The 21438-nt window shown below is 31.8% G+C and overlaps 1 protein-coding gene across 3 annotated transcripts in view; it reads right to left on the reverse strand.

Moving 5' to 3' along the window:
- Positions 1-21438, reverse strand: part of LOC118196520 (phospholipid-transporting ATPase ABCA1-like) — a 416944-nt gene that overhangs the window by 143547 nt on the left and 251959 nt on the right. For 2 of the 3 annotated variants that reach the window (XM_085823879.1, XM_085823880.1), the window contains exons 27-30: positions 19581-19647; positions 19228-19377; positions 15551-15580; positions 6971-7125 (exon numbers count right to left, since the gene is read on the reverse strand). In XM_085823879.1, coding sequence (XP_085680005.1) covers positions 6971-7125; positions 15551-15580; positions 19228-19377; positions 19581-19647 — 402 coding nt within the window. The remainder of the gene's footprint in view (positions 1-6970; positions 7126-15550; positions 15581-19227; positions 19378-19580; positions 19648-21438) is intronic. The other variant, XM_085823882.1, reaches the window with a different exon arrangement.

A 21438-nucleotide genomic window follows, 5' to 3' on the forward strand; every position in this document is an offset into this window, starting at 1 on the left:
AGAAGTTACTACAGGACTATAGAAATGAGCTAAGGGGAGTCATCACCTTTACACATTCAAAAAAATTGAATTTTATTTTTTTGCATTTTTAGAAACTGTAAACATTTCTGAGTCTGTTAAAACAAACGGCGTAATGGTAATCGAATTAGAACTTTAAAAATTATGAAATAAAGAAACCGATTCTGAGGTAAATATTGCCAGATCGGGCATTTAAATCATCACTTGACGTTTGTTTATACTTGTACGCGCAGCTGCTTACGGATGTTCACTCGTAGATTGCTTTAATTTTTACTGTTAACATAATGTATATTGGTGAAATTGAATGAGTCGGGACACATTCAGAAAACAATGGGCATTAGATTATGAAAGCAAGAAATGAAGGGGAAGCAACTTAGCGACAGTGGAAAAGGTCGCCTTACAGATGATATTATAAAGCAGTTGACAATTTATTATGGAAATGCTATTAGAAAACATTGCAATTCTGTAAAAGATATGCAAAAAGCAATGTGGGAAATATTTTACCACAAATGTTCAACCGACGTGGAACCTACTCACAATTTTTTCCCAACAGGGAAGGATTCGTGGTGTACATATCAAAGAGCGAGTGCGAGTGTAAATCTGAGATCGTGCAAATATAAAAATTCAATTCCACCACCTGTAATGGATGCTGTCAAAGATATATTTAAAGGTATTAGTGTGTCATTATTACTAAAAGAGTGTTTAGGAGGACAAACACAGAATCCAAATCAATCATTGAATGCTTTGATTTGGAAATTATGTCCTAAAAATTCCGGGTGTTGTTATAATGTTAAGACAGCAGTAAATGAGGCAGTTATTATATACAGCAAAGGTCAAGCCGGGCGATTACATACTAGGAATGAACTTGGATATCGAATTGGTGATAATACACTCAGGTTTACAGCAGACACTGATCAACGTCGTATTCAGTCAGCCGAAATAAAGGCAGAGATGTCTACAATAAATGCTTGCAGAGCAAGAAAAGGAGTCAAACTTACTACAGTAACAGCTGTTGAAGAACAGGAGGGTATGTTGTATGCAGCTGGGCAGTATTAAACTGTTTTAGTGTTACTTGAGAGAAAATATATTGAAAATTTTGAAACTTTAAAACCATTTTTCTCAAAATGGTGATTTTCATACTTGTGCGCACTCTTTAAAAAAATCTATTATAGCTATTGATTTAAAAATTTCAGGGTAAGCACATGATGATATTGCTGAAAAAATGCACCTACTTTTTTCTTTGAAAATTTATTTTTTAAATATTTATAAAATTTTACTGAAAAAATTTTTAACACTTTCTGTTTTCAAAGATCTTATTGTAATGGTGTTAATATTCTTTGATATTTTAAAATTTAAATAGGTGTAGAATCATACCTAATGATGTTTCATTAAAATTGTAAAAATTATTACTGTAACTAGATTTGTATTACTGTCAGTTTGTGCGCAGTGCTTTAGTACAAATTTTAAATTTTGGGAGAAATACAGATTGTTTTTTCTTTATAAAACAAATTCTTATACACTATTAGTAAAATAAATCAAGAAACATAATTATCTATGTATAGAGATGACACACTGAAAATTTCATACAGCTATGATCATAACAATTTGACTTATTAAAACTCGAAAATCAGTCAAAATTCTTACTTTTTGTGTTGTGCAAAGGTGATGACTCCCCTAAGCAAAAAATAACAAGTTCAGAAAAAGTAACAAATGCCAAATGTAGAAAAGTTGTTTTCAGAAAAAGAGGGGGTAAAGAAGAATGATTTTAGTTCTCTTGATTCACAAAACTCGCGTAAGAAGGTTTTCACGCAATATCACTCTTGTTAAGCAGTGGTAAGCTACACATGTTAGATATTCGTTACTGTGATAGCTGATGGATGGTAATGCCTCAAATAGCTGTTAGCTTAGGCACTTGCATGGCAACTGTGCTGCATCACTCTTGTCACTTGCCGCCAACTATGTAGCATCAATGTCTCTCTTACATATAAGTAATCTAATTTAATCTTAGAAATAAACAGCAGTATTTATATCAAACAGTATAACTTATATCAAACAGTAATGTTTGATGAGTCAACTTATATGACATGGTGTCAGAATTAACCCCGCTCACAAATTTAATGCATAAATTAACATTTACGTATTACTTGCATGCGAAAAATTTAGAAACAAAATGGTGCATAACCTGCCTATGTTGTCACTGTTTGACGGTGGATCGAACCCTTCTGAGGCTTGGAGACACTGTAAGGAAGACTTTAAAGACTATATCGAGGCTCTAAGATATAGCCAAGAGTCAGAAAACACAAAAACTACGCCTTTTCGACATGTTTGCAGTGATGAATTAAAAAAGCATTATCAATCATTTGATTTGAAGCAAGAAGCGAGCAGCAGCAAATTATCCTTAAAGCAAGTGCTACAAGAATTCAACAAATATTTCACAGATTATCAGAATGAGATTTATGCATTATTCTAGTTTCTGGAATTAAAAAGAGGAGAGAAATTAACGGATTTTTACTCAAGGCTACGATGCGCAATAATAGATTGCAACTATGGGCAAGGGGAAGGGCAAGATAGAATGCTTCGTGATAAAACAGTGCAAGGCAAGAATGGCTATTACAAGAAACAAATAGAGCAAAAACCACGCTGCAGAATATCATTAGTGAATGCAAGGCAGCCAAACACAGTAAAGCACAAGCAATTGAAATGAGCAAGAACAAGATCTCCATAGAGGCCCTGAAAAAAAAAAAAAAAAAAAAAAAAAAAAAAAAAAACTCTAAAACTGTTGACGTGGTGGATTCAAATAAAGCATCAGTCTGGTACCAAAAGATTATTCTAAATAAAAATGAAGTAAACTTCAAATTAGACACTGGATCTCAGGTTAACTTTATACCCAAGAGTGAATTGTTAAAGTGGAGTGAGAAACCAAGAATTAAGAAAAATAAACAGCCAATACTGGATTAGAGTGACAACCAAGTACCAATACCAGGTGAGTCCTACCTCACATGTAAAACAAAAAACTGACTTTGTCAGTTTTTTGTTTTTGTCAGTTTCTCTCAAATTTCTGGTAACCACTCTGGAACAATCTCCTATTTTCGGCCTTCAGGCTTGCCAATGCTTGGCCAATACAACAGTCTATCAAATCAAACATGAAAAGAAACAAAATGAAGCAACACCAGAGCAAGTGATACAGGAATTTGCAGATGTGTTTACTGGTGTGGGGAAACTAAATCGCACAGTAAAGATAAAAATAAAATTATACACCTCATGTTGCAGCATCACATAAAGTGCCACTTGCTTTGCACGAAAACGTAAAGTGGGAGCTAAACAGAATGGTTGAAACTGGCAATAGCCAAAGTTGATGAGCCAACAGAATAGGTGAGCAGCATGGTTGTGATAATTATGTCAAAAACTGAGAATTTGCCTAGATCCAAGGCAGCTCAATGAGGCTATTCAGAGATTTCACTATCCAATCCCTACAGCAGAAGCCCTTATGACAAAACTCCAAGGATGTAAAATATTTACCATTTTGGATACCAAGAATGGATTTTGGCAGTTACCACTTGATGAAGAGTCATCATATTTGACAACATTGCAAAGCCCTGGAGAAGATTCAGACTTTTGGTTTTCCCTTTCAGTCTGAACAATGCACCTAAGAAATTTCAAAGGGCCATGGAGGAGATTTGTACAATGAGAACAAGAAAGATCTGTATTTTGATGATTTAGCCCTACGCTTGTGATCTGTCAAAAAACATTCCAAATTGTTTTGTAAGACATTTATGATAGCCAGAAGTCTTAATCTAAAATTTAACACTGAGAAAATGCAGCTGTCTCAAACTTCTATGACTTATTTAGGACATGTACTGTCTGATAAAGGCATCACACCTGATCCAAAGAAGATCAAAGAGATTGAAAAGTTTGCAGAACCAAAAGACCGAGAAGAGTTGCAATGATTTCTAGAAATGGTAACATACTTAGCGAAATTTACACCTTAATTATCAAGTCTAACTCATTCATTAAGGGAACTTTTGAGAAAAGACAGCGAATGGTTATGTGATGGAAACATCCAGAGACTATGAGCACCTAAAACAAATGATCGTGCATAGTATTTTAATGAAAACAAACCTGTAACCGTGTCAGTACACAGCAGTAAATATGGAATTGGAGCAGTTCTCTTACAAAATAATCAACCAGTGGCTTTTAGATCAGCATAATTGTCAGAAATACAGCAAATGTATGCACAGATTGAAAAAGAACTCTTAGCAGTTGTATATGAGTTAGAACATTTCAACTACTACAGGTATGGAAGACATATAACAGTACAAACTGATCACAAACCCATTACTAGGCCTTTATAAGAAACCTTATGATACAATCTCACCTCTTCTTCAATGCATTGTCCTCAATCTGAGCAGGTATGATTCTGAAATTGAAATATGTCCCAGGAAAAGAATTGCCAATAGCTGATGCCCTGTCCAGAGCACAATCAACTGTTTTGATGATACCGTTAGCCAAGAACCTACTGTTAATGTTAAGTCTATTATAACACAAGCCTCTACACCAAAATGGCAGGAAATCGTAAAAATGACAGAAAAGGACCCTGAATTGCAAGATGTGTTATTTCAAATAAAAAATGGATGGCTAGAAAGAAGCAAAATAAGGCCAGCAGCAAAACCTTACTGGCATTGCAAGGAAGAGCTTTATGTGACAAAAGATAGAATAATTTGCCGAGGACAAAGATTAGCTGTGCCAGCATCTTAGGGAAGAAATTATGAAAAAAACCGCATGTGTCTCACAAAGGTAGAGTTTCTAGTAAAGCTACAAAGTATTTTTACTGGACTAACATCAACAAAGATGTGGAAGAATAGGTTTCTAAGTGTGAGGTATGTCAGAAATATCAACAGGCTAAGCAGAGAGAAGTTCTTTTAGACTGTGATCTACCAAAAAGACCCTGGCAAAAAGATGCCTGTGATTTCGTTTACCTGAAGGGACAACATTTGTTAATGATAAACTACTTTTCAAAATACGTAGAGCTGAAACCACTTAAAAATATATTAGCTCAAAGTTGTAACCCCAGTTATGAAGTCCATTTTTGCAACACATGGAATATCAGAGAAGTTCATCACTGATGGTGGACCAACATTCAGTTCTTAAGCACTGCAAAAATTTCTTGAAGAATGGGGTGTTATGCATAACATCACATCATGACATTTTTCCTAGACCAATGGGAAAACTGAAAGATCTGTTCAAATTCTCAAGTCTCTGAACAAAGCTGCGAAAGAAGGAAGAGACTTATATATTGTTTTGCTTCAACTTCCAAAAGATTTGACATTCCCGGCTGAATTATTAATGGGAAGAAGACAGATCTTTCCTGCCTTAACATCCTAAAACAATACAACCAAAATTTTAAATAAAAGGTGCAAGCAAGGCTTTAGAAAGCAGGCAGATGATGCAAAAGAAATATGCCCATAAGCATGCAACCCTGCTTACAAAACTTCATGAAAATGATAAAGCGTGGTTCAAAGAGAAAATTAAAGAACCTTTGAAACAGGGTGTAATCATGAAGATAGCTCCTCAACCAAGATCTTATGTCATAAAAGTGAATGATGGAATTGTGTACAGGAGAAACCGATATCACATTCGTAAAGACAACTCTATGTGTAAAACTACAATGTGGAACAGAACAGCAAAAGAATTTTTTTGGACTTGGCCATTCAACACAGAATCAACCTATTCTTGATGACAAGCAGAATCCACCTATGGAATAGGAAACTGATTCTACTAAACATTCTCAAATTCCAGAAAATGTGTCAACTGAGACAGTGTTAAGAGGATCAAGCAGAAATACAATAAATCTCTTCGATATAGAGAGGAATTAGGAAGAACTTATTGATGCCATAAATTATACTTTATGGACAATTTAATAAACCACTATTTATGGACTAATTAATGGAATTTAATGAACTGTTTAGAATTCTAAAATATCAGTTTAATCAGTAATCTTAAAGATTTAAATGAACCATCAAGGTATGTAATTTTGCTAAGTTTTCTAAAAGCAACTGCTAAGTAATGATTTAGTGCATGTATTTGCTAAAACGTTTTCTTTTAGCTGTTATAGTCAACTGTTAAGTAATGATTTAGTATATGCAATTTCCCAAAATGTTCTTAAGTATTCTAATTTAATCTCATAAATAAACAGTAATATATCTATGTTTGACACGTCAACATATATGACACAGCATATGCATTTTCAATAAAAATGCAGTGTCTCCAACTTAGAAACATTTTAAAATATAAGCAACAAGAAATCACACTGGGCATATTAAACGAAAATAAGGCCTAGTAAGTTTCCAGCAAAGTTCAAAAGCATTTATAAACAAAGAAAAGATAAAAGATGATGTCTAAGAAAGACAGTTACCCAATATTTTTTAGGAAGAGAATCTCCATCCAAACAATATCATGTTTCTCATTATTTTGCATTTATGCCAACCACTTTCCTACTTTCCTATACACAAGTACAATAAAATTACATTTTCATTTATTTTATTTGTTTAATATTCTGTATAATTTTTTTGCTTGTTTTATATTTACTAATTCCCATTGAGTTTGGATTATGAACTTCAGCACAAAAATAATGTTGTAAAGTTTAAAAAAACAATCATCTGCAGTCCAGGAAAATTTAACCCATTTTACATTAATTCTTTTAGGAAAACCTGTTTTGATTTATGAACATTTCATTTGATGAAGGTCTTCAGGTGCAAATTAAATTTGTTAAATGAGGTTTCACCGTGTATCTTCTTAGCATTTCATGGAAGGGAAGAAATGTGTGCAAATACTTATTGAGGAAATAAAAAAAATTAATCATCTCATTTATGCTCAGCATACAAACTCACAGAAAATACATGACTGGCAAAAACATAAATTTAAAATGAGTAATGAAAAAAATCCCCCTTTTTACCTCACAAAATAAACCTTTCAGATTTCTCCTTGAATGATGGAACCTTCGAAGATGGAAGGCTACCATTTGGCGCTGTATGAGTTTGGCACCTGATATACGTCTTTCAGATAACTCTGGCAGTGGTGGCAAGTCTACATGTTGAACATTATCACATCCTAAAGCAAGAAAAATATTCAATTATTTAATCAAAGTTCAAAACATTTAAACATATATGAAACTGTGTGAGATATATCACACATATGTACAGTCAAAAGTCGTTAATTTGGACACCCATAATCCGGACCGCAAAGCTAAAAACTTTCTGCGCATGCGCTGCGTTGGCACATGCGCACAGTCGTTTTACGCGTGCGCGTAAGACCTTGACTACTGCGCATATGCGTGTGCGCAAGTGCAGAATACATTTTCGCCTGCGCGTTTAATGTATAACGGACGGTGTAAGCTAAAATTATCTAATTATCTATTTCAGTTAATGTTAATGATTGCGTTGTTCCTTAATCTTCGAATTGGATTGCGCTTATTATTTTTTGCAGACTGTAAGAGCAATTTTATAAAAGTAAACTTGAACTTTCGATTATGTCAAATAGAATTTCCGATGCTGGAACTTCCAAAACGAAAGTAGGTTTCGATGTCCAACAAACAAAAAGTGGAATTGCCGAAAAAATGGACAAAGACATGAAGAATGTGACAGAGAGGTTAGTGAAAACGAAAAAATTTCGATTGACAAGTTAGTCGGTATTCTCGGCACAGCAATTAACGGCACTTGAACAGCGGAACTTTGTAACTGAACAAGAAATTATGTCTGTTTATAGAATTAAAGAGAAAGTATTATCACATAAAACGAAACAACTTACATTGAAAGAAATGTTTAATAAAGTAAACAAATAAATATGAAGTTTTTTTTTTTTTTTTTTTTTTTTTTGTAAATTTTGATACCCTTTAGATTATAATTGTTCTTTATTTCATAAATTACGGTTTCATATTTTTAATTTTAGAATTTCTGCATGCCATCTTACGAAATTTAAACTGATGATCTATAATCCGGAAAAATCGATAATCCGGAATCGCCGAAGTCCCGACGAGTCCGGATTAACGACTTTTGACTGTATACATCATAGTAATTATCACCACTATAATATGTATACACCTTTATTAATAATGAATTATAATCTTTAATAACTAATGATGCGTTTAAAATGTAATCTTAATCTGATCTCTTTTACTTAACATGATTCAACCACAGAATAAAATAGAAATACTTAATTCATGCAAGGATATAACAATACAAGACAATGGTAGGGTAACAGATGAACAGACTATACGATCACAGAAGCAATAAGTCATAAATATATTAGTCATTAAGAAAAATTAAAACTTATAAATAAACAACAGAAATTAAGCAGACATGAAAGCTTCAAATTAATATATATCAGATATAAAAGTACACTAAATATTTAAAATGAGAACAAAAAAGTGTAAGGATAAACAAGGTGATGTTTTCAAATTGTCAGCCTATGGAAACAGATCATAATTTCTGATTATGCAATTAAGAGCATAACACAATGAAGATTATTAAAGACAATTCAGCAACATGCATTTGACAATTCAAGAGAATGTCTAAGAAAGAGTGTGATAGCAATATTTCTGCTTCAGTGATGAGTGAATTTTAAAACCATATCAATTAATGTTTAGGGAAAACTGTCTCGGTTAAATATCTTTCCTTAAATGCTAAAAAGGTCTGAATGCAATTTTAAAAACTTTGTCTCTGCAAATAAGTAAACAAAAATGTTCCAAGAAATATTTACAAAAACTTGATTATATAGAATACATAAATTCCCCACCTAAGAGTTCTCATTTTATAACAAGATTTTAAAATAATGGTTAATATTACATTTTCTTGATTTTTTTTCATAAGCATCACTCTGCTTTTCTACTCAAAAAGTAGAATAATGACTTTGTAAAAGAAAAAAGCACTGAACTTCAGCATAGCTATTCAAGCATGTCCTATTAATTTTATAATACTAGGTGCTGAATAAAATTAATAAATTTTTATGTCTTCTGTGAGTGTTTCTGAAAATATTCATTTCCTTTGCATTTTTTAATAATAAAATATATCAATAATAAGATTTCTGAAGTTTTCATTAATAAAGCAATAAGTGATGTCAAAAAGAAGGAAATGTTATTTAAAATTAGATAAAAAAAAAGCAACCTTAGATTGATATAGATTTAGAATAAAGCTCTAAGGCTGCTGTAAGGCTGTCTTTATCATTATTCTTACTTTAATCTAAAAATAAATTTTCGTAGTTCACCTAAAATCTAAAAATTCAGCACCTACATATGACAAATGTTACATATGACAAAAAGGATGAAAAAATTAACAGATGTAGATTTGTTAATTGAACATCAGATCTAATGCTGCTAGCTTGCAAGATAAAATTACATAAATAATAAGTACTTGCAAAGTTTTCTTAAAGAAACAAATAAAATATTATGTATACACCTCTGAAAGTTTAAAAGTATTTGGCTTTAAATTAAAAGATATTCAGTTTCTAATCATTGCTATGCTTAATAGTACATAATTATACAGTCAAAAGTCGTTAATTCGGACACCCATAATCCGGAATGATCTATAATCCGGACCTCAAAGCTAAAAACTTTCTGCGCATGTGCCGAGTTGACACATGGGCATAGGCGTTTACGCGTGTGCATAAGACCTTTACGACTGCGCATATGTGTGTGCGCAAGCGCACAATACGTTTTTGCGTGCACGTTTTATGTATAACGGATGGTGTAAGCTAAAATTATCTATTTCAGTTAATGTTGATGATTGCGTTGTTCCTTAATCTTCGAATTATTTCCGGCTTATTATTTTTTGCAGACTGTAAGAGCGATTTTATAAAAGTAAACTTGAACTTTCGATTATGTCAAATAGAATTTCCAATACTGGAGCTCCCAAAGGATCTACAAAATGAAAGTATGTTTCGATGTCCATCAAACAAAAAGTGGAATTGCCGCAAAAAAATGGATAAAGACATGAAGAAGGTGACAGAGAGGTTAGTGAAAACGAAAAAATTTCGATTGACAAGTTAGTCGGTATTCTCGGCGCAGCAATTACGGGACTTGAACAGCGGAACTCTGTAACTGAACAAGAAATTATGTCTGTTTATAGAATTAAAGAGAAAGTATTATCTCATAAAACGAAACAACTTACATTGAAAGAAATGTTTAATAAAGTAAACAAATAAATATTAGGCTTTTTTTTTTTTTTCTAAATTTTGATACTCTTTAGATCATAATTGTTCTTTATTTCATAAATTACGGTTTCATACGAGGGCTATCCAGAAAGTAGATTACGTTTTGGAATAAAAAAATAAACAAAGTATAGGAAACAAATTTTATTATATACAGATGAAAGCCACACTCAAATACTAGTTTTCTACATAGTCACCATACAAATTAAGGCATTTATCGTAGCGATGTACGAGCTTGGAAATTCCTTCGTCGAAAAATTCGGCCGCCTGCGCCTTCAACCACTTCGTTACCTCTTCTTGCAGCTGTGCGTCGTCATCAAAACGCTGCATAGCCAGCCACTTCTTCATTGCTGGGAATAGGTGGAAGTCGCTCGGTGCCAGGTCGGGACTGTACGGCGGATGAGGAAACAACTCCCACTTAAAAGATTCAAGAACTTTACGAGTGACATTTGCCGTGTGGGGCCGGGCGTTGTCGTGAATCAACAAGATCTTAGAGCTCAACATTCCTCTGCGCTTGTTTTGAATTGCTCTTCTGAGTTTTTGGAGAGTTTGGCAATACCTTTGAGAGTTTATTGTAGTGCCTCTTTCCAGGAAGTCCACCAAAATTACACCTTTTCTGTCCCAAAAAACAGTCGCCATCATCTTCCTTGCCGACATTGTTTGCATGCATTTCTTGGGTTTTTGGGGAGAACTTGTGTGCCCCCACTGCATTGATTGCAATTTCGTTTCATAGTTCACATGTTTCACCCATGTTTCGTCACCAGTAACGATGCGATCGAGTAAAGAGTCACCATCCTTATGGTAAGCGTCCAAAAAGTTCAACGCTGCAGCCATTCGCTGATTTTTGTGGTCCTCTGTCAAGATTTTTGGAATCCATCTTGCACAAAACTTGTGGTAACCAAGCTTTTCGCTGATGATTTCGTGCAACAAACTTCGCGAAATTTGTGGAAAACTCAAAGAAAGTTCCGTTATTGTGAAATTTCGATTTTCACGGACTTTAGCATCGACTTTTTCGAGAAGTTCGGCGGTCACTATGCTGGGTCTCCCACTTCGATCTTCGTCGTGAACATTGGTTCGGCCATTTTGAAATCTTATGACCCACTGATGCACTCCACCTTCAGTGATAATGTTGTCCCCATACACTTCACGAAGCTGCCGATAGATTTCTATCGGTTTACAGTTTTTTGCAGTCAGAAACCTTATTACTGAGCGCACCTCGCAGCTCGCGGGATTTTCAATTAACGCAGACATTTCAAACCGTCACAGTATCTGAACGGAGCACAGCACGAACCTCTCACTAGCACGGCTAGATGCAGACTCAGCTGTGCAACGCTCTGACCCCAAGATGGCCGCGCTAGCCCCGCCCCTAGCGGACACAGACGGAAACGTAATCTACTTCCTGGATGGCCCTCGTATTTTTAATTTTAGAATTTCTGCATGCCATCTTACGAGATTTAAAGTGATGATCTATAATCCGGAAAAATCGATAATCCGGAATCGCCGAAGTCCCAACGAGTCCGGATTAACGACTTTTGACTGTAATTCTTCAGTGAATATCAAATGAAAAGAATACAGGCAATGCAGGAAAGAATTTCATTAACATTTGTTTTAATGAGACTGGAAAACATACATGCCAGTGTAAAATTTTAAATTAGCAAAAGAGCAGACTAAATTAAACAAAAGAATAAGCTTAGAAATTTATTCAGAGTCTAAAAGCCAATATAAAATTGTGTTTTGTCTATTTTAAGTAATACTTCCTTCTTTGCTGATGAACATTTCATTTTATTTTTCTTAGATTTTGCATTCAAATTTGAGATTTCAGCATGATTAACATTTGATTAGATACATATTTTTCACACAACAGTACTGGAAATAAATAGCAATAAACATATATTATTTTATAAATAAATCAGTATCTCTTGTATGTTTACCTAAGAATACCTAATTTGAAAGTAATTCAAAAACAATAATTTATCTAAATTTTATAAAAGTATTTAAAAATTTAACAGTTGCAACTGCATTTATATAACCACTAAAATCAAGTTATACATTCAGGTTTCCTTTCCCATATCATTTTTAAATTTTAAATTAGCAAAAGAGCAGACTAAATTAGACAAAAGAATAAGCTTAGAAATTTATTCAGATCTAAAAGCCAATATAAAATTGTGTTTTGTCTATTTTAAGTAATACTTCCTTCTTTGCTGATGAACACTCATTTTATTTTCCTAAGACTTCAAATTATAATGGTTTAACACCTGAGAAGATTTCCACCTTTCCATATCTACTGCTGCCAATCAAAAATTAAACTCATAAATGAAATTAAAATGCAGTAAAAGAATTATAACTTTAAGATTTCCAGCATTTTGTTTTCACATTATTTTTTTAAACGTAGAATACTGTACAAAGAAAAATATCAAAATATTAAGAACTATAGTGGCTCACAAACGTGTTCAGACACTTATGAGTTTCAGTGAAATATTGCTTCATTCATTAATAAAAATTACCGTATTTGACGGCATATAAGATGCACTGGCATATGAGACGCACCCTTATTTAGAAGGCCACACACATGTAGATGTAGAAAAAGTTATGTGTGTCCAGATCTTTATCCATGCAAAAATAGCATTCAGTATTGAAAGTTAACCTGTGTCCTTCATGTATAAGACGCAAGTAACTTTTTTGAGACCAAATTTAGGAAAAAAAGTGCATCTTATATGCCATCAAATACGGTAATATTTTAAAATGAAAATTTTTTAATATCTATAAATCTCTCTTAGCAAAACTACATTAATTATTTTATAAACATATTAAAATTTTATTTTTGGAAAATCAATAATAAAAAAGTAACAGAAAAGTTACCTCACAAAAGCCTTCATAGGCTTTAAAGAAATCTGCACATATTAGTAAATATTGTAGTATTTCTGTCAGTTAGTATTTTGTAGTATATACTGCAGTATTGACAGCTTTCAAACATCTGGCATAGAGTTCAGTTTTTTTTGGGGGGGAATATCTTGTATTTTTTGGATACAATATCTGTATCAATGTTCCTTCATCATTACTGTTTTTAGTTTGCTTTTTGTTTTAATATTGTGTCTTCATACTCTAATTCTCTACAGATGTATTCTGGTGGGTTTAATCTGATGACTGGGCTGGTGTTTTTGGAACTTGTGAATAATTATAGACACCCAAAAAGCAAACATTGAGGACTGAGTGCTTAAAATCATTATCCTAATAAAAATAAAGTTGTTTTCAGTATCCAAATTTCGGGTGGCTAATTTGAAATAAACTTTTAAAATATTTATATAAAGAGCATGGTTCATCATGCTATCAATAAATACTAAATAATTTAACACTGATGTTGAAAAGCACCCTCACATAAGAACACCTCCACTGCCATGCTTTAGTGTACCAACCAAGGTCTTGGGATTAAGCTCTTCATTTTTTTCCCTCCATAGAATTATACCACCATCGAAATCAAAAATGTTAAATTTTCTTTGATCTACAAATAAAACATGATTTTAATGTGCTTCGGGCTTATTTATCACTCATTTTAATAGGAAAAGCCTTATTTTTTGCACTTCCAAAAATTTTTCTTCGAGCAGAGCACCTATATAATCCAGCTGATCTGAGTACTTGTCAAACAATTTTAAGTGAAATTAAGTAGAAAAGTTTTTGGTAAATTCTGCACAAATCTTTAAAACATGCAAACATGGATTTCTTTCAGATTTTCTTAGTATAAATCTCTGATCATATTGAGTCAAGTCCTCTTTGCCGTACAACCTCTTCTTACTTTATTTTGGATTGGATTTTCTTCTTTAAAGCATTTTATCACACACTGCACCATAGAGTGGGACAGATTTAGCAATATATGTAATTTTTAATCAATTTTCAATGCTTCCTTATGCCTATGAGCTGTTTTTAAATATTAATTAAAATACATCAAAGTAAGTAAGCAAAAATAAAGCAAAACAATTTTTTAAACATCACTAAAATGCAATAATAATAACAAAAAAAACGTGGTAGACGATAATTTGATATATGAAATTTTACGAAAATATTTCCGTGTCCGATCACTTCTGTGGCATGCTTTATCCACACCTCCTTACATTTTTAATTTTAGAAAAAAGAAATACATCAGTATTAAAAACTAAAAAGTTTGGTTTGATTCAAAGTTACATGGAGATGATATGAAAAATATTGGGCTTTATATTCGAATTCAATTCCGGGTTACAGCGCTTTTTCTGCAAATTCTTAAAGTATGCAAACACTTTTGTGAGACACTGTACATTATTTTTTGAAAATGATAATCATTTTATATAAAATTTTAAAACGGTTAATATACCCAAAGACAGAGAAAAAGAAAGTTGCATTCAATCTGTTATTCAAAGTTTCAGCACAATTATTTGATTTGATTTTTGACATAGACAATGGTATATACAAAAACTAGACTTTGCAATTTTACATTAACATGACATGTGGGAACGCAGTAAAATTCTGTACTTTTTAGCCAATTTATCTCATATTCTTAGGAGTAAATATTTACAAATATAACCTGAAATTTATAAATAAGGTTATTGCAAAATTCTCATGATAGTCATTTCAAATAATGTTTGCAGCTCAAACTATATTGACAAGTATAAAAAATTATACGATGTAATTTAAAATGCCATTTAGAATATATTTTAGAGGAAAACATTTATATCCTTAACATCTAAGGTTTAAAGTGTTATGTAAGTTAATAAGAACAATGCAGCAGCCCATACATAGAAATAAATTCAAAACGTCAGTGTGATATTTTTGGTATTTTCACCAAGTCTTGAAAGATAGTCTTAAGATGACTAAAAATACAAAAATTAACATACATTCAGAAATCTAAAAATACTTTAAAATATATGTCAGCTTTAAAGACTGACTGATAATAATTTAATTTCTTATCACATATACAACAAAACTGTCATCTATGATTATAGCTCTGACAACAATTAATAATCTGAATATGATAAAAATGAACAAATATAATTGAATGTTTTTAAATACCTCAAATAAGAGGAAAAGTTAATTAGCTGAATATGATGAAAATGAAAAAAAAAAAAAAAAGTAAGTAAACCATTTTTTTTTTATCTCCAAACAAAGAATATATAGAATAATATTTTGTAAATACAGGTTCCCAGCTCTAGAAGGTTAGTATTAAAGCATAAATACTGATCTTGTGAAAGACATACAGTGTAAATGTTATGCCAGTAAAAAGGAAAGAGGGAAAACATCCACTACCAAGTGTGATCATGCAAAGTAGAGCAACAGAAAATATCAGTCCTATGTAAATTGAACTTACCGCTTCCGCCAGTGAGGCTTTCCCTTACGGCTGCAACAATGCAAATGACATGAACGCATTAGTGCAACATGCTCTACAGTGACAAAAAGCTCTCTAGTAAATCAGCAAGATTATAGCAATGGAAACCATACAGCTTAAAGGAATAGAAGGCTACAAACAAACACTAAAAGTAAACAAACATTAAAAGGACAAACATAAAAACAACAAAAAATAAATATGGTTTCCACTACTAATTTGATAAGATGCACATTTATAGATTCGAAATATTAAAAGACAGTGATTTTACTGAGATTTTATTTTAAATCACAGCCACTGCAGATTTAGTAATAAGAACAAAATGCACAGATGATATGAGATTTATGAGTCTTTTCTCAATACCGGAACCCTGATATACAAAGCATAGATTTAATGGGGTTTTTTTTTATTTATTTATTTTAACTTTGTTTTAGAAGGGAGCGGGCTTGGTATAAATTCAGAAAAACTTTGGTGAATATTGTGTCCCAGCCTGCAATGACCTTATATCTGCTTTCTTGACAATGAGTTCCGGGATGCATGAGCATCTACCCTGGACAAAATGAGTTGCAGGCCCCCCAGTGTTTAGACCCCAAGCAAATTTGGCACAATTTTATCAACCCGTGCAAGAGATGAAAGGTTGAGTCAATCCTGCCCAGCCCAGGAATTCAACCCTAGACCTGTGGTGGTGCTGCGCAATGCACCAGTCATTGCGCCCCACCCCCAGGCCTCAATTTTAAAAATAGCCCAAAAAGGGGGAAAAATTGATGGCGTTTATTCAGTGCTGGACTACAAATCAGTCTATTAGGTGCAAACAGTAAATCACATCAACTACAGGGGTAAAAAGTTTTTTTTTTTTTTTTTTTTTTTTTTTTGCGCCAATCAAACTGTTAAATTTTCTCTTCTTTTCTTTTCTTTTTTTTTTTTTTTTTTCCGCCAATCAAACTGTTAAATTAACTACAACTTCTGAATATGCGAATATATATTTGCATATAAGCTAATGAATAAAACCAAAATACTGATCATGAAGCCAAGGCTTGTCTTACAAATTTGTGTTAAAGAGTGAAACAATTTTTCCTGTACTATTTTAGATTATAGGTACTTAGATTATGTAGGTAAATATTTGTCTCCATATGAACGAATACCAATGAAATTTTGTAAAAATAAAATGTTAGATTAAAATGAGAAAGACTTGCTGTATTATGCAAAAATGACAAACATTAATATATTTATTGTGTCTTAATTATTAATATATTATTGTTAAATATATATTGTGTCTTAATTATTAATGTATTATTGTTTAATTAATGTATTATTGTTTATTAATGTATTATTGTTTAATGTATTATTGTTTAATATATTGTGTCTTAATTATTAATATATTATTGTGTCTTAATTATTAATATATTTATCAAGATGTCCTAATGAAAAATGGGTCAGAGCCCATTTTTGTCCAAGAGACAGACACAAACTCAACTGGGAGGTATTCTCACAATAGGCAGACAGAAGTCTGCTTTTTACCCCATGTGATCAGCATGTGTGTGCTGGTAGGCATTACAGGATGCAAGTTTTTTGCATTCAATATATATGTTAAACATTGAAAAATTCTTTAAATTAAAGAGTAACATTAAGCTTTGACTATATACAGAGCACATATATGGTTATAGTTAGGGGTAATTCAGCAATTTAAAAATGAAACATAAAAATCCATTAGGTAAGCAAATACTGAAAGTTATGGAAATGTTATAGATTTGAAAAATGAAGTATAATCAAGTGATCATGAAAAGATTGGCAAATAAGACAGGCTGCTGTGGCATTCAATTTTATTTCTATTTTCTTTTTATATTATTACAAAAGAAGATATCAAACTCTTTTATAATTAATCATAAAATCTAAACTTAACTCTGTGCATATAAAATACCAAAGATGAAATAAGTTTATTAATATTTTTTTAACTTTCAAAAATAAAAAAAAAATAGTGGGCCCTTAGGCATTGCATAAGCTTGCCCATCTATAGCTATGCCACTATTAGGATAGTTTAGCTATGCCGCTCTTAGGACTGTTACTACGGATAAACTAACTAATAAGGCAGGGGTTCAAGACCAGGAAGGAATTCTCCCTATGAGGGGAATGCCATAGTTTCAGGGGAGGAAAGTGGTAAGCCTTTTATTTATCTGTAAAAAAATTTGTTTGGATATAAATAACTACTTTTATTTAAGTTCTGTGATTTACCAACATTTTCTGTGCCTTTTATGGTTTAATTTACAAAACACGTTAGAAAATAATCTAAATCTCAATGTATTTTTCAACTTTTGAAAAGGAGGAGGTAATGATCTTGTAGTAATGGTGAAAGAGGTGATGGGGGAAAAAAGGTAGAGAACCTGTCTAGAGAGAGGGATGCTTTTATGGAGAACTTTCTATGGAAAACTGGGTCATATTCACACTACATATGGAAAAAATCCTTTAAATCAATCCCCTTTATCTGGGCTTGAATTCAGTGGTCTTTAATCACTCGGCTACTCGTGCGGCCAATTAAGGATTGAAGACTTGAAAAAAAAAAAAAAAACCTAGCTTTTGTTTTGTACGGAACTGTGTAAAAATTACTGCTAAAAAGTAGAACACACCAGTCCTCACATTACATATTTGTTAATCCTATTTTGGGGATAACAATACTACCAAATAAGGTGTTTCTTACTGATTAAAGCAAAGTATACAGAGAAATGGAAGAAATACCTTTGCAGGAAACTTTCTAAGAAAAAACAGCTTTAATTTCCCAGAACTGATGAAAAGTTACTACTGAAAAGGAGGATGAAATCTAATTAGACGTACCAGTTTTCCCATAATTATAAGAAACAGCTAATTCTAGCTCTAAATTAATTACTGACATACCACTTAAAATGCATGCACTCAGTACGAGAGAAGATGTGATGTCAATCGAATGGAAAGATGTTCCATTGTTTATTTAAAGCTTTTTTCTATAACTTTCAATAAACACTTTAGTTTAGCCTTTGTACTTTGAAGCCTCTTTTCCTCACGTACATACTTTCCGACACTCGTACATGCTACCGGTAAGAAATAATGAAAAGGAAACATGAAATACATGTTTGCAAAAGCTCTTTCAAAGACTGAAAGAAATTCGAATGACATACAAAATAGAAGACAAAATACTTAACACATTTCATATACTAATAAAGAAACATTGGGGGTGAAATTTTGAAAAAAAAAAAATGCAGACTTCCGTAGGTTCTTTTTCTAAATAAAAACTCACTCAACAGAATAATTTTTTAAACTTTTTATTATTATATTATGCATACAAAATACCTTACATTTATTTACGTTCTTACTTATGTAAATATATGATTTTTTGATGTCTCTACCAAAGTATCAACTCAACAAATGAACTCTAACTATTTTATCACTAGATTCACGATCTGTTAAATCTCAATTCAACTGTATATAAATGTGCATATCATCAAAGTAATACATATTAACAGACCAAAGACAAATATATTTGACTAAGAAGACAGAAGCAAAATTACATGAAAATTTTTATTCAAAAACAAAAGCACCTAAAGCAAACAAAATATCGAACTTCTAATCTTAAAAGCAGTTCTACAACTATGGAGGCTTCCAAAATATAAAACACAAATTCAGTTGATATTTACCTGTTTCTTCCGAGTTATTGTCATGTGCATTTTTACCACTTATTTCCTTGCCAAAAAACCTGGCAATGCTGTGCAGTTTTAAATGCATGAGTGTATTCCTAAGACTAAACCACTTATTTTTTTCCCTCTCCATATCAATTTCTAGTTCACCTGAAATTCATAAAAGTGCAAATCTTACACAGTGGAAATTTTCTTACAAACAAAATTAAACATACATCTCTTTCTTTTTTAAAAGTGAAAAAGAATAAAACTGTTCATATATTCAGACAATTAGCTAGATAAATACACAGCTGCTACAAAAAAAAAAAAAAAAAAAAAAAAAGGACAACATGAAAACAAGTGCAATACAGTACCATCATGTGTATTTTCTTCTTCAATATCTGTAGCTGTACCAGCAGCTCCAGTAACTTTCAAAAACACCTGAAATTAAATTAATATTATTTATAATTGTCACATTTAGTGCATTCATGTTGATAATTCAGAAAAAGTTTTTACTTAAAAATAACACTCTTTTAAAGCATACAACACAGCTCTGAATTTCTTATCCGTTATCTTAATAAACTATTTTTCTATTTCAGTAAATAAACTAATTTATTTCACCTTAATTACACCTTCATTAAGGGTGCTATGGTAAATTATTTCTGCTTTTAACTAGTGTATCAATCAATATCATCTTAGCAAATTATTTCTCTATTTTAACAAATAAACTACTTTATTTAACAGCTTGCGTTACAGGAGGTGGAATAAAATATTCCTACATTTTAATAAATAATCATATCAATTTATATGGTCTTTAGTTAGTTATTTCTGCATTTCAGTGAATAAAATGATTAATTTTTCTTTAATAAATAATGTTTGCATTCCAAGGCATATAGTTATAATTTGCTATAGTATTCACTAATATATTTATTTATACTATATTGTTTTTTTCTCCAAAGTTATTTCACTGAATGAATTTATTTCTTTTACTTTCATGAAATGTTTTTGTATTCTAAGTACTTATAAACCTGAACGAGATTTATGATAGATTTGTACGTAATCATTTCATTATACTTAGTAAATAAATATCTGATGTGTACACCACATGACTTCCTTGTACGGAATATTAAAGCTAGAATGATGTATAAAAGAAATTAAGCAAATAAAACAAAAAAGAAACAGTTTTTTTTTTTTTTTTTTACAGACAATTTAGTATTTCTCATTCAAGTAATTCAGTTCTCACTTCGCAACAAGGCAAAAATACATAAAAACTCACAATATCTATATTAAATTTACGAAGTAAATCTTAAACACTTATTTTCTCAAAAAAAAATTCCAGAAAGGATTAAGCATGACTTAATTCGCAATAAATGAAGGCATTATCTTTGTTTTTGTGAAGCTTTAGTCTCTCTAGATTGACAGCAAATCTACTATTCTGCTGTTTCAAATGTAAATAAATATAACTGCCATGTTATTTAAAGATTAGGCTTACCCGTACTTAAACAGCTTTTAAATTGTTGATATTTGTACAAATATTGCTTGCAGATTTACGAAAGGCATATAAACTTTAACCGGAAGATAAGAACAACATAATTCAATCATTTTTAAAGCAAAAAATGTATAGTTTACAAACATATAAAAGTAAAGAAACTGAGATCACTGAGGCGGGTAACAAAGTGGATATAATTATAATTATAAATATATTTATATACGTTTGGTGTAGCCGATTGCAACCAAAATATGAGGTGCACATATACATGTTATAACAGTCATACAAAACTTCAATGTTCTGAGGCTAATCGTTTTTGAGCTATGCGAGATACGTACGTACATACGTTCGTACAGATGCCACGAAAAATTCTCTTCAGAATTCCTTCTAAAGCAGTTTTATAATTTTTTTTGAAGGAAAAGAGTCTTTTATTCCGTCCTTACGTTCAGATGTCACACAAAAACACCGTTAAATTGCATTCGATAGCGTTCAAAATGGATATTTTCGTTGAAATATGCTGCTTGAAACTTTTCGCGATTACAATACTTCCTTTTTACTTCGTACAAGAAGTAAAAATGGTAAACCAATGTTTAGAAAAAATATTTTCAACTGCAGATCCCTGGTTTTATGCTTATTAACTCATATTCTTATTATTGTTACCTTTGCTGTCACTTCTACTTTCATTGCCTCACACCAAAATAAAAATGAATTGACTTACATAAGAGTAGAGTTCTTGAAGTTAG

This window comes from Stegodyphus dumicola, chromosome 9, assembly GCF_044657685.1.
Source record: "Stegodyphus dumicola isolate Sdum_Otavi_A_Nest chromosome 9, ASM4465768v1".
Lineage (NCBI taxonomy): Eukaryota > Metazoa > Arthropoda > Arachnida > Araneae > Eresidae > Stegodyphus > Stegodyphus dumicola.